We start from the raw sequence: 21,949 nt of genomic DNA, 5'->3' as shown, positions 1-21,949 counted from the left end.
TTAAACCTCGAATCCCTGGTTTTGACACATGGTCTCTCCCATGAGTCAACTCATCAGAACTGGGAGAATAACAAAAGGAAAGGTTAGTTAGACACGTTCTCAGACAACATCAGGGCTTCTCCAGAGTAACTTCACTCTAGCCCTGTAAACTCTGTGTTAGAGAATAAAATCAGCATTAATGGTAAGTGTTTCTAACACTGGGCTCTGCCTGGAGCCTGCATCCACCCCACGATTACCCAGAAACCAAAATCAGTGAGTAAATACAAACTTCACACCTACAAACAGCTGTAGGTCATAGGAGTAATCAGGCATCCAACACAGACACAAGTGTGCCCTGTGCAGTTTATTTCCCCAAATCATTAAAACACTACTGTTGCCATAATTTTCCCAAACCATGGATCATCCCATGTGTTTAATCAAAACTACTGTAACCAGTGACTTTTCTTAAGTAATGTCACTCACTTGTTTTAAACACTGTGGGCTCAACACCTTAAAATGAATAACGAGCCCCACACTAAGATGTTCTGTAATCACTGCACAACCTGCTTCATTTCACTCGTGTCCTCCTGTGAGACGCCAAAACCCTGAGAGGAAAAACATTAGCAGTGGAGTGACCTCGCAGGTCGCTGGATCAGCAGATTCCAGAGCTGCTGTACATCATGTGGTCAACCCTCCATGTCTGTGAAAGGAGGGATACTGATCTTAACACAGTATGTGTTTCACATTGAATACACATTTTCCCACTGTACAGTGTGTTACTGTAACCAACAAGCAGCCAGTAAAACCAGTTTCCTCCACACTAAATCAGTAACACAGAAAAGTAGCAGCTAAAGGGTCCAGTCTGCAGGCCCCACCCACACTCATGTGGACTCCAGTCTCCCTCCTCTGGTCTCTGTCGTCCTCTTGCTCCTGCAAAACAAGCAAACAAAAACACACACATCCACCTTTGTTCACTGTTTGGGTGGAGCAGGCATTAGCAGTGACTAATCCTAAAATAGTTACCGTCTTCTGTTTCACGTCCGTCACACTTACTCCACATCATCAGTCCATCATCAGTTCATTCATATGCATTCATACCGATCTCTGCTGATAGTGGAAAACTGTGCATGAATTTAACTTCCACTGACAGCAATATTACGTCCTTCCAAAATAAAAACAATTCTTGTTGCTGATATGGTCAGCGTCCTCGGTAGGTGAATTTCCTCAGAAGCCCATTGTGATCTGGAGAAGCTCACCTTATATTTGCTCTCAATTAAAGAATTTTATAGCGCAATCTTGCAGGCCTGCTTTTAAATCATCAACACACAAAATATCACCCCAGAGGGATGATACCTGGCAGGTTTTTTGCAGGTGCACCATTACAAAAAACAAACAACATATTAGGCCGGACATGTCTAAGTGTAAAAATAACAAAAACAAACCCAAGTCTAGAAAAAGAAAACAACCCAAACCTAACTGGCAGAATCAGCCGGGTACTGAAACCAAACCCCAAAATCTGCCTGAATAAAATCACAGATACTTTCATGCTGTAGGGGTTAGAGCCTGCCATGCAGAGCTGCAGTCACTGCTTCTGCCTTTAATTAATAACTGATGCTTACATGGTCTGAAATCAGACTTAAGAGTCACTGCCTCTGTTCATGTTCCCCACATCATATTTACTGGTTGCCCACAAGTGCTCCAGAATATCACACAATCCTGGAAAGTCTGGGGCCAACCAACATAGATCCACCTGCTAAACACACAGAGAAACTCCCCCCTTTTTATTAGCAGCTGCTCAGTTCACACAACACTAATGTTCACCATTAAACTCTTACTAAACACTTCAATGTTTTATCACTGGAATGTGAACTTCTTCCCCAGGTCTGTGCTTTTGCACTTATTTTTCATTTTCACAGACCCGATCATTTCATTTAGCTTTTCTCCAAAAGTAAACGTGTAACATGTCGTCATGTATTTCACAAAACAAGTTTGTTCTTATGTATTCAGAGGTGTGTATCTGGGTGCAAGCTTCACCCACACATCCGAAACAGGAAACTCAACCCTCTGCTACATCTTATTCACTTGTTTTATCATCCAGTATCTCTCCCTGATCTAGTAACAATCAACTAATTTGCATATCAGCTCATAACCCACTAAGCTGACAGGACAACAGAGATGCATGTTCAAAATATTATCACAAAAGAGAATTTCCTTCATACAGTAAATCACTTGTGCTGCACCAATCAAGCAGAAAGCATCTCACGATTTACTATATTAACAACCAAATGTATTGTCTGATCACTGGTCGGTCAAACCAGAATCTTTTTTGTGTCCTGCAACCTTGAGAGTTCATTGTCAGCAGTGGATAAATTCAGCATTTGATAACAAGTGTCTGTTAAATTTACACTATTTTAACACTGATGAGAGACAACAAGCTGATCTTCATTGCATGTGTGTTAGTAGGCAGGTTCAATGCATCTGTGTGCAGTGGATTCAGCAGGGCATGTTCTTAAAGCTGCCGTTGCAGATCCGTTGCAGTGCCTCTCTTGGTTCTTTTAAAAATTCCTGCATGTGTGAGTCGCTGAAGCACACCCTGCAGTGTTTGAAAACAACGGTGGGACTGAGGCAATTTCACCTCAGGATGGCCAGTCACTGTGTGTCCGTGATTCAGCAAAACTCATACTCACCGGAGGAATCCTGCCGACAACGCCAAATTGTTGTGGAAAATTTAACAGCAACCTGCAACACACCCAGTAAGCTTGATTTGAAGTGGGTTTAATAAACACACTGCAATGTGGAGAGAGCATCCCAGTGAAACACCAGGACCATCTCTGAATTGTGGCCACCGCCCTTACATCTTATATACAGACACACAGACAAAGAACATCCACAGACTCTCACATGTTGGTCCCTCTCAGGGGGGCTATATCTTCTCCCTCACAGAGAGAATTATGACCTTGTTTTCTGCTTGGCTGTCACCTAAAGATTTACATCCCTGATAAGCAGAAGGAGTCTCACTATCTGTTTAACCTCTCCCATTACAACGGCCTCACTGTGTTAACTTTCCACATGCATGTAAACTAGTGACAGGAGTGCTCTTACTATAGTAAAGGCAGAAAGTGATATTACTATAACTAATGTGATGTGATTAAATATGTGATTGTGGTGGGGCGTGGTCTGCAGGTGCGTCCGCATGGCACCGCAGTGTTAAAACACGGGGACTCAGGGGTTGGAGGGTGTTGTGGTGAGTGTAAATAAAGATGGCTCTAAATGATACGCCGTGGTCCCGCCGTGCCTTATTCTCGCCACATTGGTGCCGAAATCCAGGAGCCTGAGCAGGGTCAGTGCTCTGTGCAGCTGCAGTCTGCTTCATGTGTGCCAGAGGCCCTTGTGCCTGCTGGTTCTCTGACTGTTCTTCAGCCTTCATTCTTCGCTGGGGGGTCCAAGGAGCCCATCCATCACCACCACCTGCGGTTTCCACGCCGTCGCCTGCAGCTTCATCCTCATCTGCAGCTTCATCCTCGCCTGGTCCAGCCTCATCCTCATCCACGCCTGCAGCACCAGCATCAGCACAACCCTCGCCTGCAGCCTCAGCTCCAGCCTCGCCTGGTACTGCGGCTGCCATGCTGCCATCCTTTCCATGTCTTCGACCTCAACATCGCCGGCCATTTTCTAGGCCACTGGTTGGACGTCATCGCCATTGTGGACATCCTCCGGAACAGTGTCGCCGCCGCTGCTTTCCCCGCGGCCGGCCTCTAGATTTGTGTCGCCGCTGCCTTCCGCATGGTCGGTTTTTGGATTTGTTTCTCCACCGGCGCCTTCCACACAGCAGCCTCCGGACCTGCTCTGTCGCTGCCACTACCTTCGGTCGGCCCCCGGATTTGGTTTGCCTGCGTTGCCGCCGCCTGAACTGTGTCTATGCTCTGCTGCTTTTGCGCAGCTGACCCAGAACTGGAATTTGGATTTTTGTGCCGTCGACCTCGGGCCGACCCCTGAGTTACCTTTTGATGGACTTTTGTACCGTCATCTTTCAAGTTGACCTTGTGGACTTTATGTGAACTATTCCCTGACCTCTGGTGATTTTTCTGTTTTGAACTGTTTCATGGGCTCCTGTGTGTGTGTGAGGGACATTTTGTTTTGGGTTCCTGGAGCTCCTCTTTTTGTTTTGGTCCGTCCTCATGTTTTCAGATTTGTTTATTAGTTTTCCCAGTTTAGGCTTTTCGCACCCCAGCCAGTACCTGCATTTTGGATCCTTTCCTCACTACACCACATGACTGCTGCCCCAGCCGTGACATTAGTTTTCAAGTAAGACTGGTTTCTGAGTTTCACAGCTGGGGTGGACGAGGCCAAGCATCAGGCTTTCAAATGAATTAAAGGTCTGTCTTGGTCTTTGGTTGATTAATAGGCTCCTGTGGAAGATCGGTTCAGATGTGGATACTGTATTGTTCTTTCTTTGTAAATGTTTAAGTTGTTTGTTGCTGGTTTTTAGTTTGTTTTTTGTCTTTTTGGAAGCAGACACAGTCTCTATGGAGATGGGTTTTTGGGGGGGTAGCAGGAGGAGGGAAGCTGCAGAGAGGCGTGTAAGACTGCAACTCTGCTTCCTGGTCCCAACTCTGGATAGTCATATTTTGAGGGGTTTAATAAATTTGTCCATATTTCTAGAAATGAGAGCTGCTCCATCCAAAGTGGGATGGATGCCATCTCTCCTAACAAGACCAGGTTTCCTCCAGAAGGTTTGCCAATTATCTATGAAGCCCACATCGTTTCTGGGACACCACTCAGACAGCCAGCAATTTAAGGAGAACATGCGGCTAAACATGTCACTCCTGGTCTGATTGGGGAGGGGACCAGAGAAAACTACAGAGTCCGACATTGTTTTGGCAAAGTTGCACACCGATTCAATATTGATTTTAGTGACCTCCGATTGGCGTAACCGGGTGTCATTACTGCCGACGTGAATTATGATTTTACTGAATTTACGTTTACCCTTAGCCAGCAGTTTTAAATTTCCTTCAATGTCGCCTGCTCTGGCCCCTGGAAGACAACTGACAGACAATAACAACTCTGAACAAAGAAAACATGTTCATACATTCATGTCTTTCTGTTATAAAACTACAAGGGCTCTGTTGTTAGCCCTGCAGTCGGCTTGCCCGCCCCGACTCTCGCTCTATGGCTGCTGTGTGCAGAGTTAATTCCCTCAAAAGATTTACAAATGTGTGCAATATGATCCAGAAACGTGAAGTTGCCTCTACAAATGTCTACAATGAGTGTGTTACATTTTTAACCATTTTTGTGTGATGTTGTAAATTTTACTGTAACTTAAGGCAAAATAAGCAAAAAACACAGTGCAGTTCAAAACTTTAGTTTTGTTTTAGACCAAATCCCTTATACAGTAACCTCCAAAATAAAAGCTTTCCCCAGGCCGCACGTGTGACAGTACAGCTTATCATGTATGATGTAGTGTTGTGCGTATAGATAGATAGATAGATAGATAGATAGATATAGACAGAGATATCTTTGAGAGATATTATATATATATGAGATAGATAGATAGTAGCAATGTATTTTATTTCTTTACCTTTTTCTAAACAGCCTCCACCACTCTGCAGTCTGCCCCCAACCCACTACTAGCAACCATCATGATGCTCTGGCCAGCTACCGGCTCCTTTCGCCAACCTACACAGCAAACTGTCTGCGTTCAGTGCCTTCTCTAACAACAGTATGCTTTGAAACAATGAGCTGCATCACACTTACATTGTAATCTTAACTTCAAAACACTAATTTATGCTGCTGAGTATCATCTTATTTTGCTTTTTTAGATTCCAGAGAGTCTGAGGCCAGTTCTAAAATTTTGTACTTTGACATTTTACATAGACTTTCATTTATTTGTGAACGGGCTAAATTCTAAACAGTTTTAGCAGATTGAACTACTTAAACATGAATGCAAAATGTGAAGCCATCACTTATGAATATCGTTGTTTTTCTCATCACAATGCTCATCCAGTTTATCAGAAGCCAGTATTTGTGTTATTGTTGTTTTTAACAGATGCAGCCTTCCAAAAACGTATAACCATGATGACAGAGCTGATCAGAGAAGTCAGGGACCTCCGTGAGGAGTTCAGAGCCTCTGTTAATCCTGCAGCACTGACCCTGTTGATGCCGGTGTATTGCCTCTGGATTAGCCGTTTAACAACATAGATGAGATGAACAATGCAGAGGCAACTCTGCAATGACTAGAGGCAACTGAAGCAATGGTCAGTTCTTAAAGGTTAGGGGACCCAGAACTTTAAAAATTGTCCAAGTTGGTTAAACTGCTTAAAAATGGCCTTGTGCTGTATGTTCTGCTTGAATATACAACAGCAGGCTCTCGTTGGAAGATCCAACAAATCGGAATAGAGATACATTTCACTGCAAATAGTTTGGCTTTTATTTTATCTCTAGAAAATTAGGCTTTGAGCTATTCAACTAATGGCTCTTTGGGAATCGGTGAAGCAGCAGTTTGCTGATTTCTGCCTTGTGACTTTCATATTAATCAGCTAGTAGTGTAGATGCTTTCTCCCTGCTGAAGACAATTGACAAGAGGTTATTCATATTTAAGCTCTAATTTGGTCTTTTTTTCTTCTTCGTTTTGTCTGTTTTTGTCCTAGTTGGCCCAACTCGACAGGTAAACGCTGTTTCTGAGTTTGTCTTTCCCCAAGCAGTGCAGAAATGTCTCTGCTACGCTCCAGATGGGACAGGTGGTGCAGGACGCCGGAGTAAACATTTATAAAAACAAAACAAACTGACTTGGACCTCATACATGTAACAAAGAACCTTTTTCATATCATAAATTACTTTGTTATATAGAGATTTCTGTCAATTTTAATTGCATAATGCCAGATGCTTCATATTATAGGGATATTACCATGGACGTGACAAATTGTAAGATAATGTCCAGCATATAAAGGGTATCCTGTTTGTGGGTCATACACAGGGATTCAAGGAGCTTTATGTCATTCGCATCACATGTTAACATGAGGTGGAACAAAATTATGTGCACACGGTCCCGGAGTGAAAAGAAACAAAAATAATGAAGAAGAGGGAGAGGGTGTTTTTGTTTTGTTTTTAACAAACAAAAATGACAAGTAATAAGAAACTACAATAAATAATACGATAAGTAGAGTGCAACAACCTGAGTACCAGGAACCTCCCCATTTATCTGGGCGTAGGACTGGGACTCCACTGGCCTGTGGCTCCCCATGGCTGGGTTATCAGACGGGCTTCCCATTATGTTCAGTAGCTTTTTGAAACAGTTTTTTAAGTCGACATGTCAGGCATACATTTGAACAACCATGTAGCTCTTTGTGGTGAGGTAATATGATTAAACAAAGCTTAGATTTATTTGATCTTTCTCCAAATAGGAGTAAAGATTGCCTGGAGGTGTTACAGAAATGAATTGAAATGTTAACAATTTTTAAAAACGCTCTTCTTTTGTTTGGTTCTTTGGCTCTCACAACAAAAAAAATCACATTTAGAAACTTTAAAATGCTTTTCCTTCCTCTTTCTTTCTCCCTTTCCTATCCCTCACTCATGTCTGTCCTGTCTGTAACAACTGAAAATAAAATAAAATAAATAATAAAAAAAAAAAAAAAAAGAAACTTTAAAATGTCAGATGACACGTGATTACATCCATCTTTTATTTACAGTCTATTGACCTAACCTGTGACGTGTACTGAAAGCTCTCAACGCTCTCTCCTATTCACTCGACCTGCTGAGTTTGTGTTCAGCAGACTGTGACTCTTTAGAGATTGTTCACTGAAACAGAATGAACTCGCCGGTCCACTCACTGATTCAGTAAAGTCACAGGAGTGGAAGGACGAGGTTTCCCACTCACAGAGTCACCGTCGCTTTCCTCCGACAGCCTGGTCACCAGTGGAATCATCACCACTGTCTGCATTTAGATTTCTGTGCCTAACCTCTGTATTGCTCGACAGTTATTGTTATAAACCGTGACGGCTGGATTTCCAATTATAGTGACAAAAACAGAAATCTTGAAACTGGATTTGGAAAAACATGGTGACTGAAATTTGAATGGCTACGTTGTCTTCATTGCATCAGCAGTAAAGACCTCAAAAAGCTGGATTTTCCTGTTCACCTGGACTAATGTGGTAACCGTCTGCAGCCTTGTTCGATGCTGACGCCATCATGCTGTACTTCCAGGTGGTGATACTCGCTGCTACAGTCATGCTGGTTTACTACTGTGAGTTCACTGACACTTTCAGTCCAGCAGAGCAGGGCTTCATTTGCAGGGATCCCACTTTGACCAAACCTGATCCTGGACCTGAGCAGAACAGCCGCATGCCGCCTATCATACTGTACTCTGTGGTGAGCGGACTACCTGTTGTACTGGTAAGTCAGTAGAGCTACAGAAAGCTATGCATGTTAAAGGACTGTTAGTATACATACATTATTGTGCATTTCACAGCAGGTAAAATAAGTATTGAACTATTGCAGCAGGTCTCTGCAAGTGATTTCAGCAGTGCTGCAACACCTTCTCAAAGTCATCAATATCTCTGAGCCCCCACCTTCAAGGCAGGGTGAGGCAGGCATGCTGTTCGAGTAGATATGTGCAAACTTTCTCCATGTGTTGGTGTTGTTCCACCTGTATCCTTTATCTGGAAGCTCTGTCCTCCTTCCACACCACACTGATATTCATGGGGAAACTGAGTCTGAACATCAGCAAATTGTCTTTCCCATACCTGCTCAGGCTCAGGCTCTAATATTCACCCTCTGTAAACACTTTGCTGATGAGCTTATGGTCAGTTTTGTAAATTGTGGTTATTTTAAGTGTCAGAGAGGATGATTATCCAGTGATTGTGTGACTGACGGGTTGTTAGCCGACGTTAACGGAGTTGCAGTCACGCCCATCGCATATAATTTTAAAATGGTGAAGATGAAACGTGCAATCATAATGTAATTTCACAAACTGGAGGGTAACATCATGGTGGCTGTGTTTGTCTTTTCTGCTGTTTGTGGCTGTTTGGTAGGCCCCGCCCACCTCTGCATTAGCTCTGCTGATGTTTTCTCTTCAATGGGTCAAAATTAGCGTGTGGCTAAAATAGCAGAGGATGAACCTTCAATATTTTAATACTGACACATGATATGGGTTTTATTGCAATAACAGATCACATAAAAACATGTGAACAAATAAAAATTAGATTTAATAGTAACTTTTAAAATCAAAGCTACTCTATGCTCACATCATATTGCAGCAAATTACTGGAATATGACAACGCCATCATTACTGCAAACGTTTCAGTACTGTATACTACAGCTAACATTTTCTCCAATTTATTCTTATTTAATTTATTTTGTTTTTCAATCTGTTTCTTCTTTTTTCAGATTTCAGGGGTGGAAGTAGTCATCTTCCTCTTTTACTACAACTCAAACCACTTTTATGAGCAGGAGAAGGTTGTTGTCGTGGGAGACTGCTGCTATGTTAACCCCATGGTGCGCAGGACTGTGCGTTTCCTTGGTAATGTAAGACCAGCCCAAATTATTCCCACCATTGATTAACCCAGTTGTCGTGTCTGTGACATTTTTAAAATGTCCTTTAATAATGTTCTGGGCTACTGTAGAGCTACACACAATGATGGAGTCTCTTCTAACGTTTTAGGATCAGCCATGTTTGAAATGGCCATTTTAAACGAACCGTCTATAACGTAGCCTCTGTGAGTTATGCAATAGTTATGTTGGTTTAAGCTGTATACAAATATCACCTGTGTGTCTTTCTGTAGGTGTCTTTGTCTTTGGTTTGTTTACAACAGACATTTTTGTTAGTGCTGGTCAGATGGTCACAGGAAGTCTGGCTCCCTACTTCCTGTCTGTGTGCCAGCCCAATTACACTGCTCTCGGCTGCCAGGATACAGCGTTCTTTGTGAGCCAGTCAGATGGCTGTACTGGTGACCCTGATGACATCATCAGAGCCAGGAAGACATTTCCCTGCAAAGAGGCTGCACTCAGTGTCTACTTAGCTGTTTACTTGGCAGTGAGTCGATCTGTCTTTAAATAATCCAACAATGTCAATAAAGTAATATTTGGTTAAAGTGTCAGAAACAATCTTCCTTTTCAGATGTACATCATGTCCTGTGTTGGATCTGCAGTGGGGCGTCTGGCTGGGCCCTTTGTCAGCCTCTCATTGGTCAGTCTGGCTTTGCTAACAGGCATCAACAGAGTAGCTGAATATCGTAACCACTGGAGTGATGTTATAGCAGGACAAGCCATTGGTGCTGCTGTTGCTGTCTTTCTGGTCAGTTCCTGTTATTATTAGACTTATATCAGTGTAGACGTCATTAGTGGGTCATTATGAAAAACAGATATGCCAATAAACACAGCATTTTATGCTAGCTCAAACCTGAAGTTAAATGTCTGCTTATTTGTAAACTCATAGAAAACCTTCAGTACTCTGCGGAGGTGTTAGGTCTGCTGAACATGTAATGTTTGAAGATCGAGCACTTATTTATATATATATATATATATATTTTATATATATATATATATATATTTTATATATATATATATATATATATATATATATATATATATATTAGGGGTGCAACGATACAAAAAATTCACGGTTCGGTTCGGTTCGATACTTTGGTGTCACGGTTCGATATTTTTTCGATACAAAAAATGTTCATGCCTTTTTATTAATTTGTCATTTATTAAATTTCCACGGCACATTCTGCACCACATCTCTTTGCGTTCATCATTTGTTTAAAGCCAGCTCACCTCCTGCAACCACTTTTCCGAGAATACGTGCTTCTTTTGTGGTTCGGACTCCTGACATTTCTTTGGAGGTGGAGGAACATCACAGTAATTGCTTAAAGGAGCTTCTTCGACATCTTTAAGAGTTCTAAACAAATGTCTGTCCTCCTCCAGAAAATCTTATGTATGCAAACACGCGTTGCAACTTCTTATCTTGTGCGCGTTTTTTATTTTGACAGCGAATGCGCACCTGCGGACCACTTATGTGCAGCCCTGGTTATTTAGCTCGTCATATTGCAGCCACAGAAATTCGTTTGTCCATGAAACCATAAAGCTGCACTTTCTTTTTGCCTTATAGTCTGATTTGTCATAACTTTTCCGTTTTGTGGTAAGCTTTTCTTTGGCTGTCACTTCTTTACCCTGACCTGTCTTATTTGGCTCAGCAGAACTAAAATATATATCCTGCTGCTTTTACACACGCACTCACATAACGCTCAGCGATTCTCTGCGCGATCAACCTCTCACATGTTTAAGCTGCGGGAGATTTCACTTGTCATGTTTGCATAGTAAGCTAACGATTGATAAGATGATGTCAGAGGAATTGGTGCGCAAAATATCATCACTCACCAATCAGTGCTGTCGCTCTCTATACACAGTTCACGCGATTGCAAAGTGAAAGCAAAAAACAAGCGCAAATTCAAACACGATTTCAATATGTCACATATTGACAGTGGCCGATGCCAATGACATAATTACCCAGCTACATTTCCGAAAGAATGCAAAAGCATTGACATATATTTTTCCTTCCTACGATAGGCCGACGGGCAGGGCAGCCCGACTGGAAAAATCGCTAGCCCGGGACATCGGGCTTGCGATTTTGCGAGCCCTGTATCTGATTGAGGAATCACTCATCTTTGGAAAAGAGAGTTTATTACAGAGAAATGTCTCTTTCCAAAATAAAAGCTATACTATACGCTTCTTCTGGGCTATATTCTCAGCAGCATATTAAACATATCAGGTCCCCATAAGGAGAATCATGTGCTAACGGCTGTCTAAATGACTCGGCTAAAGTTTGTAGCATGCCTGCTTGTTGTTTTTGTCCGCTTCCACTTGTCTTTGCACTAGGATGATGTCGGCATAAATGTGCAGTCATATTCGTTGTGTTCCCACTAGTGCTGTCAGCGTTAATCTGAAATGAGGTTAACGCCACAACACGGCAAATCTCCTTTAACGAGCTACCGCGGATTGCCCTGTGCACGGGGCTGGACCAACACGTTAACGAGCTAACTGCGCTAACACACTAGTTCCCACTCATGTAATTGAACATTGCTGGCACATCCAACATACTGTTTTACTTTAGTCCATGACGCGCTTACCTTCAGGGTCATACATCAGATGAAAACCAAAATAGTTCCAAATGCCAGATCTGAATGAGGGTGGGGGAGGTTCAATTTGCCATGTTGCAACGAGCTTAACTTCTGTCTCGCTAGCTTGCCCTGCCCTCAGTGAATCTGTGTTCGACTACTCCGCCTAGGCTGCACTGTCGAGCGCAGATCCACTGAGCGCTCAACACAGACAGCATCGTCAGAAGGAAAGTTGATAAAATAAATTAAAAATGTTGTATTGTTCAATACATATGCGTACCGAACCGAAAGTACTGTATCGAACGGTTCAATATCGATACGAGTATCGTTGCACCCCTAATATATATATATATATATAAATATATATATATATATATATATAAATATATATATATATATAAATATATATATATATATATATATATATTTTTTTTAATATATATATTATATGCACACGTACGTACACAAAGGCGTATAAACCAACCGTAAACAACCAATCTAAATCTTATATACATCAAATACAGGATTACAGAAATGAAATGAATACCACAGAATGTACATAAGGTGCAGTTGCAGTCTAGGAGTGGGAGCAGTGTGACAGGTCAACTGTTTAGGAGGGAGATGGCGAGGGGAAAGAAGCTGTTCCTGTGTTGGTTGGTCCCAGTCTGCAGGCTTCTGTACCGTCTGCCAGAGGGCAGCAGGTCAAAGAGTCTGTGTCCAGGGTGTGAGGGGTCTGTGATGATTATCCCTGCCTGTTTCCTGGTTCTTCAGAGGTACAGGTGCTGGATGGAGGGCAGGTTTGACTGAAATTTTAGTCATTTATTCAAAGTCAGAAAAAACTGTACAATTTAAAGCACATTTTCAAGCAGCCTTTCAAAATAATTCCTCTTTCCGAGAGTAAGTTCAGCACCTTACTTCTGCACATCATTGTGTAACTTGGTCAAACATATTTAGACTCTTTCCTTAATAGAAAACTGATCTAATGGACTAAACTGCTGCAGGACACTCTCACACACACAAGCTGTGCTTGCATGGATGAACATGAATTAATTTTTTCCACTTGGTGAACAACAGTCTTAGTGGGGACAAAGATCTGGGTCACAGAAACAATGTAAACAAAAATAGCTCCATTTCCCTGCAGTAACAGTGAAGTACTTGCCATCCAAATGGTTGATCCGTGTGAAAGGAATAATTTTGAATGATCAGATGTATCCAACTTTTCTTCCTAGGTTGTTTTTGTGGTTCAGTATTTCAAAAAGAGACCTGTGATTCCCCAGAGTCCCTCAGACTCAGGCACGGCTAATACCGATGAGGTTTCCCCTGAAGTCAATCACAATATGGAGACCAGTGATAAGGTAAGGTATAAAGGACTGCAGTTTATACCATGCTGTTAGGGCTAGTGGTTGAAAACAAGGATAGATAGCAACAGTGGCATTACCTGTTACCTTCGATACTCCTATATTTGAACCTTAACATTGGTTTTTTGGGCGTCATGTTGCTTTTTAGAGCCAGAAGTGACCATATTTGGAAGGTGGAGTACAAAGTCATCAGCTAATGCTAGCAAGCTTGGTTATCAACATGAGGGTCCAACATATTAGAAAACTTCAAAGCAACGTCCTGATTTATGAACCGCTTATAGAACATGAGATTAGAAGGTGGTGGGTACAGAGGGAAGCTAAGACTAAAAGTAACACAGGAATGGTCACTCACCTGTACGTCTTTAACACAGACATCAGTTATGTCTAAGCCAAGAGAAAACACAAGGTCCAAGGTGTGGCCTTTAACATGGGTGGGCCCAGAGACATGCTGAATAAAACTAAAAGAGTCTGTAATGGATAGAAAGTCAGAGGCCATGCTACAGCTAAGATCATCCACGTGGAGGTTGAAATCCCCAATCATTAAGACTTTCTCCAGTTTAATATTGGAAGATAAAAAGTCCGTAAAATCTTTAATAAAAACACCACTCCAAAGGACACACCTTGGACTTGATCTGCTGTTCTGGTCTTACTCCCTCTAATCTTTCTGCTCCCCATAACTGACCACTTCCTCCTTTCATTTAACCTCACTCTCTGCTGCTCTTTAACCAAGCCAACCCATCTCATCTCACTCCACAACATCAAGAGCATTGATATGCACATTCTCACTGCCAGTTTGGATAATATTCAGATTCCAGACTTCTATTCTACTCCTGATGATTTGGTGTTATATTTTAATAATTGTTTAGTCAATGTCCTTGATTCTCTGGCTTCTGTAAAAACTCACTGTTTCCTTTGCTTGTTCTGCTCCCTGGTTTACCTTTGACCTCTGAGCATTGAAGGCCAAAGCTCTGCAGCTAGAGCATAGATATAAGGAATCTGGTTTAACTGTTGATGAAGAAATCTATACATGCCATGTACTCCAGCATAAAGACTCCATCAACCAGGCCTAACAAAGCTTCCACTCTGGTATTATCAGTTCTCAGAGGGTAACAACAGGATTCTGTTTTCACTTCTTGACAAACTTCTTAAACCCTCTGATGCCACACTTCTATTCTTCTGAAACCTGTAACTCCTCGATTCTGTTCTTCACTACGAAATCAATAACATTAACTCAGATCAAATGTTGTGTCTACGCCCTCTCCAGAACCTTTTCTCTATTTTGAGCCGTTTTCCACTTTTCATCTTCGTCATATATCTGATATTTCTGAGTTTATATGTAAATCAAAGCCATCATGTCATCTTGACCCCATACCTACAGGGCTTGTGAAATCCTGCCTCTCTTCCTTACTCGCACTCATCTCTGCTTTCATTCACTCTTCACTCACCACCGGTATCGTTCCCTCCTTATTCAAGATTGCTTCAGTCACTCCTATACTGAAAAAACCTTCCTTGGATCCTAACAACTTTAACAACCTCCATCCCATTTCTAATCTACCCTTCATCTCTAAAATACTTGAAAAAATAGTCAGAGCTCAGCTTCATTCACACCTCATTAACATCTACGAGAGGTTTCAACCTGGCTCATGTCACAGTACAGAAACTGCTCTACTTAAAGTTACTCGTTCCACTCTATACCCAGTCACCTCTGATGTACCCCACGGTTCAGTCTTAGGCCATCTTCTCTTCATAACATACATCCTCCCTCTTGGTACCATTTTCCATAAGTTTGATCTTCACTCTCACTGTTTTGCTGATGACACTCAGTTATATCTCTCCTGCAGACCTGATTCCTCCCTCCCACCTTCGTCTCTTACAGAATGCTTATCCCAATTAAAATCCTGGTTCAGCTTAAGCTCAATGAGGATAAAACTGAAATCCTCCTTACTGGCATGAAATCCAACCTACTGAAGGCGAACCATTTCACTCTCACTAACAGTTTTCCCTTCACCTCAGGTTAAGAGCCTTGGTGTCATCCTAGACAGTTCACTATCCTTTAAATCTCACATCAGTGATATGCCTATTTCCATCACCTTCTCTTTCCACCCAGTCTGCATCCATTCTTGTTCATAGTCTCATTATCTCCCGCCTTGACTACTGTAACATCTCTTATGTAGTTTTCCCCCAAAATTCATCCGAGCTTCAACTGGTTCAAAACTCCGCTGCCCGCATCATCACCAGAACCCCTCCTACCAGCACATCACCCCTGCTCTCCAGGAACTTCACTGGCTCCCTGTGAAGAATAGTGTACAAGCTGCTCACCTTCAAGGCCCCTCATAACCTTGCTCCTCGTTACCTCTCTGACCTGTTAAGTGCTACCGCTTCTGCCCGCTCACCTCGATCTTCTTCTTCTATCTCCAAGTTTAAATCTGTTCAAGTCTGCATGTATTCACTGTGAACTTATTGTCTATTTGATCTTGTTTTGTACTGTTCTTTGTTTCGTCATTGTTCTACTATGTGTTTTATTTTATTGTTAAGTGTCTTTGGGTGTCTTGAAAGGTGCTTTTAAATAAAATGTATTATTACTATTATTAGTAATATTAGTATAGGCAGGGCACAAAGTCAAGATCAGCTGCTATCCAATTGCTCACAGTTGTTGACTTTACAACCCACCTGTGTATCAAAACACAATGTTCTCGTGGCTATAGCAGCCCTGACTGAATTGTTGCTTTTCTTTACTGTTTCTGTAGAGCCCAGGGTCCATCACAGAAGTCACATGACTATGAAGGACCACCCCCTCACCCAACCACATCAAGGGGGAGATTGACGTCACCAATTCTGTGTAGTTCATGGACCTTTGTTTTTTACATCAGTCTCATTTGCGTCTCATTTACATCAGCAACATTTTCTGTCATTTAAGAATTAATCTATCATTGCCACTTTTATTTTGCACTGTAGTGTTGTTCTCCCAGGGTCAAATGTGGCACGCACAGTTTAAATGTTTACTGTAAATGTACTGCCAACTTCAGAAATGTCACTGTGGGTATTGTAGCAGCCATTTTAACTAATATATGATTTGTTTTCTATATGGGTAAAGGTATTTGATATGTGTATTCAATGTAAATTTAATGTGAATACGTGTAGCATGTGTTAATGTCAAATATAAGTCAGTAAGATTGCATGATATCTGATATATGAGGTTATAAAGAGGGATAAAGGGATAAATGATAACTAAGACAGGATCATTGGTTGTCATGGTTTCCACGATATTGTCTGTGTTATGTAGGAGTCTTTGGAAATCTGAATTCAGTTCATTTCAGTTTTCCATTTTATTTATATAGCACCAAATCACAACAGTTGCCACAATAATAGAGAGAAATCCCAACAATCACATGACCCCCTTCACCAAGCACTTGGCATCAGTGGGAAGGAAAAACTCCCTTTTAACAGGAAGAAACCTCCAGCAGAACCAGGCTCAGGGAGGGGCGGGGCCATCTGCTGTGATTGGTTGGGGTGAGAGAAGGAAGACAGGATAAAGACATGCTGTGGAAGAGAGACAGAGGTTAATAATTACTAGGGATGGGTACCGGTATCCGGTGCCATGATGGCACCGGTTCTGACATAAACGGTAGTAACCGGACCGAAAAGCAGCGCACATTTCGGTGCTTTATTTCCCTGAGCTGTGATACACTCTGGATTCTAGCCAATCATTTTACCTTTCCAAGGATAGTAAGCGGGTCCAGGTACGTACGTTCTTTTAGAGCAGATTAAAAATGCCCAAGGCGAAGAGGAGGTCAAAAGTCTGGCTGTACTTCACAGCAAAAGATGCAAACTCAGCAGCTGCAACAAGTGCTTTAAGCTGATACTGTGATACTGTCAAAGGAGGTAACACCTCAAATCTGATGAAACACCTGGCGACGCATAGCGTTTTTTTAAAAGCCGAGAAATGCGCCGTATTTGATAGCTTGCTGCGAGACCTCACACCGAGCACATCTACTGCGGGTGTACAAAACAAAATATATAACAAATGTATATGTTTGATTTAATTATATATCCATGTTGTAATACTGCAAATGTAATGTTACTTGTAAATGTTATTTGTACCAAAACTATATAATAAAGAGAATAAATATGCATGTTGCTTTCACATGTTTCAGTTACCGGTGATGATAATGTACACAGATGGTAAATGGACTGATTCTTATGTTTTCTAACCCAAAGCGCTCTATACAACACGCCGCATTCACCCAATCACACCCATTCTCACAAGCACTTTCTCTGCACTAACTACATTCGCACACACTCACACTCCGATGGATGCATCAGAGAGCAACTTGGGGTTAATATCTTACCCAAGGATACTTGGCATGCAGACTGGAGGACCCAGGGATTGAACCACCAACCTTCTGATCAGTAGGTGACCTGCTCTACCTCCTGAGCTACAGCTGTCAGTAATCTGACTACTTTTCCTTTATCTAAGTTTGAGCCGATCTACTCAGTGAAACAAAGATAACAGGAAAGCAGATTTATGTGTATCCACCCAATTTATCATCTTCTAAAGGTATTTTCTGATATCTGTTGATTGCTTAGATGATAGCAGACTCCCATCTGCTGCACACTGAAGTAACTACAGAGGACCTGTAGAGGCTTTAGTAACTCGAAAACAAGCCTGTGACGTGTGATTTTCTTCTCACAGCAACATCTCAGCAGCTTCTGTGTCTGTATGTGTCCCCTTTAGTTCATATTACCAGAAGGTGGTGATCACACGTCCTTCTGAGTTGGTTCAGGATTTCTGCCTGATCCTGAGACCTTCTGATCAGTTCGAGTCCTGGAGTGGCGTTTGTAAAGTCCTGTTTTTACCCTGTAAGCAGCAAAAGCTATTATGGTGAAATGTTCTTAGACTCTGCATGAGGGAAAATGATAGCTTGTATGTGAGTCTGACACCTGCCTCAAAAAGTTTACAAATGTCAGATATCGATGCTGAAACCCAGAGATGATCACCAGCAGTTTAGATAACAGCAGCAGTTTTACAAATAACTGGGATGGGACAAACTTTAGCATCCTTCCATGTTTGTTGCACTTACTTAGACAACAGGCAGGGTGTATGTGGCAGGGTGTATGTGGCAGGGTGTGGCCAGCGGTGCCGCTGCAGGGTAGGCAAACGCACCTCACCGGGTTAAAACACTGAACGGGGTCCTATCATATCGTTGATATGTTGAGCTGGCAGTGGGACAGCTGCAACTCCTCCCGGTTCTCATCTATATATGTTCCCCCAGTTCTGCAAGCTGTTCGTTCTCGTTTGCTTGCCCCTCCCTCCTTGTTCTTAATTCTTTAACTGCTTCACTTCTATTCAGTCCATGAGGATCTGCCAGGCCCGGAGCCGTCGGCAGTCCCCCTCAAAGCCTTCCCCAAACTGCAGCTCAGTTCATGTCCAAGCATCACCTTTACCTATTAAAACGCTGTCAGACCTCAAATGAGGACGTGGGCCCAGCGAGTGAATGGCAATTATATTTCATTTCACTTATTTCACACATGGTTCAACAATGTTTCATTTTCCTACATACTAATCCTCCTTCCCACTAATATAACACTGCACCTGTGGGTGAAAAGGAGCAGGAAGAAGAATAAATTCTTGTTAGCACCTGCCCCCCATCTGAAATCTAATTATTCTTACAAGAGGCGCCAACAACCCAACAAACCCTCTAACATGTATCTTTATGTAACAATGCAAAACTAACAAATCAGTATAATCACAATATGGAGCATTAAATGGCAATGAAATGTTCTCCTTCCACATTTAGCCCAAATTACTTTCATGTTCTTCATATTGATTTATCCTGTTAAGTATGTAACACATTTTAAACGGTGCATGTTTGTACAGCTCTTGAGATTATCGTGAAGAGATTCTTATACCCTTAACTGTCGGACACATTTGCCTTTGTGAGGTCAAACTGATGCTTAAAGTCAAACTTCCTTCTGCTGTCCCCACTTCCTGAACACAATACAAACAAACTTTGTAACTTAATGTGTTATTTCTTGCCTTGAACATGAATAATAATGTCTGTGATTTCACTAAGTCTTCAAATTTCAACAATTTCGATTTTATAAACAGATTATTTGTTTGTTCTCTATATTTAACATTATGAACCATTCGTACCACTTTCTTCTGTAACAAGTATAGAGGATTTATATAAGTCGCATATTCCCCCACACACAGCACAATAACTGAGATACGGGGGAAATTAGTGAGAAATATAAAATACGCATTGCCTTATAATCTAGTCTCTGACATTACCCAGAATATATATTTTTAACCATCTTTTTTCTAACATGTTCAATATGAGATTTCCATTTTAATTATCCTCCAATACTACCCCCAAAAACGGAGTTCAGTAACTCTGTCAATCAAAACTCCATCAATGGACAGAGTTACTTCATCCTCTTTTACCGATTTCCAGAAATCGTAAATTTAGTTTTTGTCAGGTTCAAAGATCATTTGTTTACATTGTGGAGGGGTTGGTGGTGCAGGGTGGAGCAGCAGGGTCAGGGTGTGGTGTCAGGGGAAGCCAGCAAGCGTCATCTAATCCTTTCAGTAGAGCCGGGGAGGAAAGAGGAGTTCTGACCGAAGCTGGCAGCAGAGCTGCAAAATGCACAAGTGAGAAAGTGAAATGACACAGAAGGAAAGTGCTGATAAGCGTCTGGGTCGTGCTGCATCCTTACAGACGTATATATTATGATTTAAACTGCCTCTCAGGATGACTGTGCCCCCATTTCCCCTTCCATGGTCACACCATCATCATATGTTGGACAGCCTTTGTAGAGTGTGTTATCATTATTGTAGGATCTTTAAGATATAAATCACCTGTTATTCTAATATATAAATACACGGACCTGAGTGGGCTTGAGCTCAACATCAGCAAAATAAAGGAGTTGAGCAGATCGAGGACATGAATCATCATGCATGTCTCCCATCGTGTACACAGACTTCTTATTGGACAGCGTCAAGCTGTTGCTTTCAAAACCTTTTTCAAAAATTGTAAATTATTTTTTTAAATTTGAGCAACCACAAAATAATTTCACTGGAGGGAACGATTGACTCTGTGTATTGTCATTAAATTATTCCCATTCTTAGGAACAATAAGTGGCTAATTGCAGACGAAGGAAAGAAAGAGTTTCACTAAGTGCTGATGTAAGCCTGTATAAATACCCTCTGTTTACACAGCATCTCATGGTTTTACAGTCAAACATAGTCATGGTGGACGAGTGGCAACACTTCTCATTGCTATTGGCTGCTGGGTTGACAGCTGTCAATCAGCATCACAAAGCCCCGCCCACCTGTACCTGTGGGCTGTCTGAGGAGTCGTGCGCGGCAGCCACGAGAAAACACCATCCTCTGGGTAGGTGAACAGATATATGCTCGTCTTTCAATAATTAACGTGAAGTTGAAATATTCTGAGGTTTGTTGTTGTTTAAGAAAACGTCCTGTTACAAAGACTCAAACGTTCCCGTGTAAAGTCGGCCTTCGTCTTTTATCCTCCAAATAATCCAAGCTGTCAGCCTGCAGCTTAGAAACTGTTTGAAAGCGTTTGACAAAGGCTGTTATCCTCTGCTGGTAGCAGCGTTTGTTTTGGAGTCATGTAGAGAAGCAGATATAAAAATATGAAATGTTTTATAAATAGTTAATGTGCTAAATTGAGCTGACCTTTATTCTACGACAGAAACAGCACCAAACGGGAGAGGCAGCGATAGCTCCTTAATTCTCTAAGCTCATCCTGACTGATCGTCCCTGCAGGCTCACAGCAGACTGTAGCCTTCAGTTTGCACTCACACTTCATGCAGCTTCATTTCCTTTATGACTCTCAGGAAGCAGGTGATTATTTTAAGGTAACATTGGTTTCTGGACTTTTTGAAGCCGCACCATTGGTGGGTTTTTGTTTTCTTTCCTGACATCATGTTAGCTCTAAAGTGAACATATTTAGACCACAGGGTGAAGACATGCTAGCAAGCTTTGTCATTGCAGTCACAATCAACACACACACACAGGAAAGGTCCAATTTATCCATTCACATTAGCAAAGTTGAGTCTCGCAGGCTTACTTGGTATATGAAGGTGACATCCAGGAAGGGTGAGAGTCTGCACGGTGGGAAGTTGGGGGCGGGGTCAAGGCACCGGAGGGTGGGCAGGCAGGTGAAGCGGTAATGTTAAAGCCCTGAGGCCTGTGTTGATTGAGGGGCGTGTCCAGATGAAGCCCACGTCGAGGCTGCTTATTGGTCTTATCTTTTATCACGTGATAAAAGATAAACAAGGGCCCGTTTCCTTGAAATGACATCACTGTCTCGTTATGGGATCCAAGCTGTCACAAACACACGGGAATGAGTTTTGCATGAACTGGATCTGAGCTGATTCTGAGGATGATCACGAGCTTGCACGGAGATTTTAAGCACATGAAGCTTGCGTGGAGAATCTCAAACAACATCAGCAGTTAGGGAGCATTTTGATGTGCTG

At 42.0% G+C, this 21,949-nt stretch overlaps 1 protein-coding gene across 2 annotated transcripts; it reads left to right on the top strand.

Moving 5' to 3' along the window:
• The first annotated feature begins 8,163 nt into the window (after window positions 1-8,163).
• Window positions 8,164-16,879, top strand: LOC102780003 (phospholipid phosphatase-related protein type 5-like). 2 transcript variants are annotated; one of them, XM_087851448.1, is made up of 6 exons: window positions 8,164-8,367; window positions 9,361-9,493; window positions 9,756-10,006; window positions 10,091-10,267; window positions 13,319-13,444; window positions 16,195-16,879. In XM_087851448.1, exons 1-6 carry the CDS (start codon window positions 8,164-8,166, stop codon window positions 16,222-16,224), a joined length of 921 nt encoding a protein of 306 aa, XP_087707574.1. In that variant the 3' UTR covers window positions 16,225-16,879. The 2 variants fall into 2 exon arrangements, with proteins under 2 accessions (XP_087707574.1, XP_087707573.1); XM_087851447.1 differs by lacking the exon at window positions 16,195-16,879 and having other exon boundaries at window positions 13,319-13,483.
• Window positions 16,880-21,949: the final 5,070 nt, after the last annotated feature.

The sequence above is a fragment of the Neolamprologus brichardi genome, chromosome 14 (genome assembly GCF_056152115.1).
Source record: "Neolamprologus brichardi isolate AB-2024 chromosome 14, ASM5615211v1, whole genome shotgun sequence".
NCBI lineage: Eukaryota > Metazoa > Chordata > Actinopteri > Cichliformes > Cichlidae > Neolamprologus > Neolamprologus brichardi.
The sequence above is the reverse complement of the archived record's forward strand: the minus strand, read 5'-3'. Positions and strand labels throughout refer to the sequence as shown.